At 33.9% G+C, this 6,000-nt stretch overlaps 2 protein-coding genes across 2 annotated transcripts; both read right to left on the minus strand.

Moving 5' to 3' along the window:
• Positions 1-296: 296 nt before the first annotated feature.
• Positions 297-1,427, minus strand: LOC124457422 (nephrocystin-3-like; the record flags this gene model as incomplete). The annotated part of the gene is made up of 1 exon (XM_047007681.1): positions 297-1,427. A coding segment is annotated over exon 1 (1,077 nt), but the record flags the coding sequence as incomplete, so codon positions are not given.
• Positions 1,428-1,812: 385 nt separating this feature from the next.
• LOC124457278 lies at positions 1,813-5,027 on the minus strand. Its single transcript, XM_047007556.1, has 3 exons — positions 4,786-5,027; positions 4,109-4,521; positions 1,813-1,851 (listed from the first exon to the last, which is right to left on the minus strand). Exons 1-3 carry the CDS (start codon positions 5,015-5,017, stop codon positions 1,813-1,815), a joined length of 684 nt encoding a protein of 227 aa, XP_046863512.1. The 5' UTR covers positions 5,018-5,027.
• Positions 5,028-6,000: the final 973 nt, after the last annotated feature.

The following is a 6,000-nucleotide window of genomic DNA, read 5'->3' on the forward strand; positions in this document are numbered from 1 at the left end:
ATAAACTTTTTATAGTTTGTACAGAAGTTCTCTAATGTTCAAGTAATGTTTAGGAAAAAAAAATGAATATCTAAAATGAAAAGAAAAATTGATTTTCTTCTTCATTGAAAATGAGCTACAAATTCATTTCCTCTTCTTCTATCTCCTTGTACGTTTTCTCAAAGACAGGAGTATTTTAGCTTCTAGCGAATAAAAAATAAAAGATAAATAGAAGTCCAAATGCTTCAGTTTCAATATCTATAGTTTGTTTATAACCAAATGAAGATTGTTGTATTTTATTGCAGTACATGGTCAGGTCCAAATGCTTTCGTTACAATTTTCATCGCTCTTTCACTAAAATCTTTTGCTTTTTCGTACTCTCCCATATCTCTGTAAACCAAACCCAGATTTCTGTACGTTGTTGCAATATAAACATGATCAAGTCCAAATGCTTTTGTTTTAATTTTCATCGCTCGTTCATAAAAATCCTTTGCTTTTTCGTACTCTCCCATTTTACTGTAAACCAAACCCAGATTGTTGTACGTTGACGCAACATTAACATGGTCAGGTCCAAATGCTTTCGTTTTAATTTTCATCGCTCGCTCATAAAAATCTTTTGTTCTTTCGTACTCTCCCATTTTACTGTAAACCAAACCCAGATTGTTGTACATTGTCGCAATATTAACATGGTAAGGTCCAAATGATTTTGTTTGAATTTTTATCGCTCGTTCATAAAAATCTATTGCTTTTTCGTACTCTCCCATTTCTTTGCAAACAGAACCAAGTTTGTTGTACATTGTCGCAATATAAACATGGTCAGGTCCAAATGTTTTTGTTTGAATTTCTATCGCTCGTTCATAAAAATCTTTTGCTTTTTTGTTCTCTCCCAAATTATTGTAAACCAAACCCAGATCGTTGTACGTTGTCGCAATATAAACATGGTCCGGTCCAAATGCTTTCGTTTTAATTTTCATCGCTCGTTCATAAAAATCTTTTGCTTTTTCGTACTCTCCCATATCTTTGTAAACAGAACCAAGATTGTTGTAGGTTGTCGCAATATAAACATGGTCAGCTCCAAATACTTTTGTTTTAATTTCTATCGCTCGTTCATAAAAATCTTTTGCTTTTTCGTGCTCTCCCATTTTTCTGTAAACCGAACCCAGATTGTTGTACTTTGTCGCAATATTAACATGGTCAGGACCAAATGTTTTTGTTTGAATTTCTATCGCTCGTTCATAAAAATCTTTTGCTTTTTCGTACTCTCCCATATCATCGTAAACCGAACCCAGATTGTTGTACACTGTTTCAATAATAACATGGTGAGGTCCAAATGATTTTGTTTGAATTTTTATCGTTCGTTCAAAAAAGTCTATTGATTTTTCGTACTCTCCCATTTTACTGTAAACCGAACCCAAATTGTTGTACGTTGTCGCAATATTAACATGGTCAGATCCAAATATTTTCGTTTCAATTTTTATCGCTCGTTCATAAAATCTTTTGCTTTTCGTACTCTCCCATTTTATTGTAAACCGAACCAGATTGTTGTACGTTGTCGCAATATTAACATGGTCAGGTCCAAATGCTTTGTTTGAATTTCTATCGCTCGTTCATAAAATCTTTTGCTTTTCGTACTCTCCCATATCATTGTAAACCAAAAGATTGTACGTTGTCGCAATATTAAATGGTCAGGTCCAAATTTTTTCGTTTGAATCGCTTTCATATCTTTTGCTTTTCTCTCCCATATCTTTGTAAACCGAACCGAGATTGTTGTACATTGACACAATATCAACATGGTCAGGTCCAAATGCTTTTGTTTGAATTTCTATCGCTCGTTCACAAAACTCTTTTCCTTTTTCGTACTCTCCCATTATTCTGTAAACGAAAGCCAGATTGTTGTACGCTGTCGCAATATTAACATGGTCAGGTCCTGATGTTTTCGTTTGAATTTCTATAGCTCGTTCATAAAAATCTTTTGCTTACTCTCCCATATCTTGTAAACCAAACCCAGATTGTTGTACGTTGTCGCAATATTAACATGGTCAGGTCCAAATGCTTTTGTTTGAATTTCTATCGCTCGTTCATAAAATCTTTTGCTTTTCGTACTCTCCCATATCATTGTAAACCCAGATTGTTGTACGTTGTCGCAATATTAACATGGTCAGGTCCAAATCCGTTTCAATTTCATCGCTCGTTCATAAAATCTTTTGCTTTTCGTACTCTCCCATATTTGTGTAAACCAGATTGTTGTACGTTGTCGCAATATTAACATGGTCCAAATTTTTGTTTTCAATTTCTCGCTCGTTCAAAAAATCTTTTGCTTTTTGTACTCTCCCATTTGTAAACCGAACCCAGATTGTTGTACGTTGTCGCAATATTAACATGGTCAGGTCCAAATGTTTGAATTTCTTTCGCGCGTTTCATAAAATCTTTTGCTTTTCGTACTCTCCCATTTCACTGTAAACCGAACCCAGATTGTTGTACGTTGTCGCAATATTAACATGGTCAGGTCCAAATGCTTTTGTTTGAATTTCTATCGCTCGTTCATAAAATCTTTTGCTTTTCGTACTCTCCCATATCACTGTAAACCAAACCCAGATTGTTGTACGTTGTCGCAATATTAACATGGTCAGGTCCAAATGCTTTGTTTGAATTTCTATCGCTCGTTCATAAAATCTTTTGCTTTTCGTACTCTCCCATTTTCCAAACCCAGATTGTTGTACGTTGTCGCAATATCAACATTGTCAGGTCCAAATGTTTTTGTTTGAAATTCTATCGCTCGTTCATGAAAATCTTTTGCTTTTTCGTACTCTCCCATTTTACTGTATACCGAACCTAGATTGTTGTACGTTGTCGCAATATTAACATGGTCAGCTCCAAATACTTTTGTTTTAGTTTCTATCGCTCGTTCATAAAAATCTTTTGCTTTTTCGTACTCTCCCATCTCAATGTAAACCAAACCCAGATTGTTATACGTTTTTGCAATATTAACATGGAAATTTCCAAATGCTTTTGTTTGAGTTTTCATTGCTCGCTCGAGAAAATCTTTAGCATTTTCATATTCTCCATTCTTCCAAAGCAATTCACCCAGCTCGTTGTACGAATATGAAACATCAATATGATCAACACCTAACACTTTAGTTTGAATTTCTGTTATTTCATAAAGTACTTTCGTTGCAAGTTGATAGTTGTAAAATCTTTCGAAAACATCTACAAAATATTTGGCAAATTTCCAATTTCTTTCATTAAGTTCTTGTTTTTTAATGAAAAAAAAGAAATATTTTACATCGATCAACTTATTTAGGAAATGTTGAAATGATGACTTTGTTATGAATTTAATTAGATGTGGAATTATTTTGATTTCATCTTCTCTGTCTTCAAAATGATTTAGTGCACAAGCAACTTGACAGGCAAGATCAGCTGCAGACTTTTTAGAATTATTTTTGTTTTGTTTACAGCCAAAGGTCTGCGATGAATAATTTATGATGGCTTTGTGTACAAAGCTGTGGAGGCGGATGTCGTTGTTTTCCGTTTGAAGGAATAAAGAACAATGATTTAATTGTAGACAGACATCTTCTGCAGATATTTGTGGATCAATGCTTTTAATAAAATGTATTATAACATCTAGTGGTAAGGGATCGAAAGATATTATTGAGAAAAGTTTAAAAACATGTTTTAACAAGATGGATTCTTCAGCATTTTTTTGTACTGCTAACATAACAGTTTTCATTCCTAAGTAAGACGTGTTTATTTTTTGAAAATTGCCATCGATGTTCTCTCGCCCTCCTTCATTCAACTTATCAAAATATTGCTCCCAGGTGAATGTCGGATTTACACTTTTTACACTACCTACGTAGGAAGCAGCATTTGCCAGGAACAACGGTTGACGATTTAATTTGTCTGATAAATCCTTTAAAAATTTTTCATCTTTATCATGAATATCAGAAAAGACAGATAGAAGTTGTCGACATTCTTCATTGTTCATACCATGACTAACTGAAATGTGTTTATTTAGATTTCCATCTGGTGGTATAGCATCTGTATTTTGGACAGTGACTATAATTTGACCATTTTTCCAGCTATGATCACCAACTTGAGGTAATAATGGATAAATTTTATGAAGTTCAATCACGTTATCAACAACAATCCACCATGTTTGCCATAATTTCAGCTGTTGTGTCAGGAATAATTGAAAATCTTTAATTTTTTCTTCGCTGCTTTTTGCTTCTTTTGAGATATTTTCAATGACAGTTTTATCATTGCTTAATCGTTTACAAAGTTCTACATACGTTTTCAAAAGAGAGTCGATATCTTTTCCTTCGAGTGTCATCACAAATGTCGTATTCTTTTCCCAGTCAAACGAGTTATACATTTCTTCACAAACTTGTCTAGCTAATTCAGATTTACCACTTCCAGGATTACCAGAAATATAGTAATATGTTAGTTCATTATTGTTAGTACTGCGCAAGTTATTGAGATCTGCTGTGAGTTGATTAAGTAACTCTGTACGTTTAACCACATCGTGATTTGATTTGCAAGGAAGTACTTGAAAAGAATAAAATATGTTTCGTTTACTTTTTATTTTGATAATTTCAGTGAATGAAAATCCTAGATCTTGAAATGAGTTTTCAATATCACAAAGCATTGTTTTAAATTCGTCATCAGCAACTTTTCCTTTTTTTTCATGGATGAAGTTGTTTCTGATAACACGAAGTTTATCCACAGCAGCCTTAGATTTGGAGTCAAGTTTTGTTCCAACTGAGTTGGAAAACAATATTGCTGCAAATAGTGTCGTACAATCCCACTTACTGGTGTCACCATCTTGAAATTTTGACATAATGTGTTTGTCAAGAGGTTTCTTTTTTGTTTTTTCAATATTGAACAACTTCATACCACTGACGTTTGTATTTTCCCATTCTCCGTGGGATTTTTTGTAATGAGTGTTCCATTCTTGAATAAAAAGATCAACAATTTTCTTTTCAACAACATCTGTAAGTATTTCTTGCAGATACGAGTTATTAATTTTTTCTCTTGACTGCATCTAAGGGTCATAAAATTATTAATATCAACATAAATTGGTTCTTTAAGTAGAGTTTATAGACCACTAAAATTGTTGAAGATCAAACTTAGCTACGTAATGTTACAATTTTACTTGTACGTGTAAATGATTATCGAGGATGGCAGCTGAAAACAACGCAATTGGACATTTTAGTTTTCCTGCATTTAGGCATTTGGCTACATTGTGGCAGTGGCGTCGCCAGGATTTTGCGAGTGGAAAGGCACAAAAATTGTTCCAGGTCAGTCACTAGCGAAAGGCTCTAAAAATTGCTTCTGCATTTGGAAATTTTTGAAATATTTGTAACAACATGAATAGTTTCATTTTCTTAACTTCCCAGTTTAACTACATGTTTGTAAATGATGATCGTCCAGGTTAATAAAGTCCTGAGAAGGATTGTTTTTGTTGTTGTTGACTGACGTTTTGACAACCTTAGCGGTAGTCATCTTCAGAGTCAAATGAGGAGTAAACGTCATGTTAGCCATATTTGTTATCTGGTTCTTACGTCATTGTATTGTGTGTACAGGTAATGTGTATTGTCATTGTGAATGTGTGTATAGAATGCTATACACATCTAATAGAATGCTTCCCTTTACAGTAAAGTTGTGTGAATGCTGTAAGTACTACATTAATGCCATGTGCTTCTTTTTCAATTTTGAATGATGCATATGAAGGCTCTTATCTAAAATTCAAATGGGGATCACAGCCAATATTTAGGGGATACGTGCCCCTTTTCCCAGGCCCCCCTTTATCGACGCCACTGCATGTTGGAATGAAAATGGAGGTACTGAGTTATATTATCACTTAGGAAGGTGTTTAACAATTTGTCTAACTGACACACAAAGTTTGTACAGGCACTCTACTTGAAACAATGACTACTTAGTCAGCTGTACATTGGAAATATATATGAAGCAGAGTGTTTAGCCTATGCATTTAAAAAAAGTCCTATTTCTTATAGAAGATCTGAT

This window comes from Xenia sp. Carnegie-2017, unplaced genomic scaffold, assembly GCF_021976095.1.
Source record: "Xenia sp. Carnegie-2017 unplaced genomic scaffold, XeniaSp_v1 HiC_scaffold_6, whole genome shotgun sequence".
Taxonomy (NCBI): Eukaryota; Metazoa; Cnidaria; class Anthozoa; order Malacalcyonacea; family Xeniidae; genus Xenia; species Xenia sp. Carnegie-2017.

Excerpts from the sequence above, each read along its gene's own strand:
- LOC124457278 (XM_047007556.1), bottom strand. The coding sequence starts at position 5,017 with ATGCAGTCAAGAGAAAAAATTAATAACTCGTATCTGCAAGAAATACTT. Across the intron at positions 4,522-4,785 it reads ATTTCAAGATGGTGACACCA|TACTTCCTTGCAAATCAAAT; the intron begins GTAAGTGGGATT and ends ATTCTTTTCAAG. Across the intron at positions 1,852-4,108 it reads GGTGGATTGTTGTTGATAAC|AATAATGGGAGAGTACGAAA; the intron begins GTGATTGAACTT and ends TTTCGTTTACAG.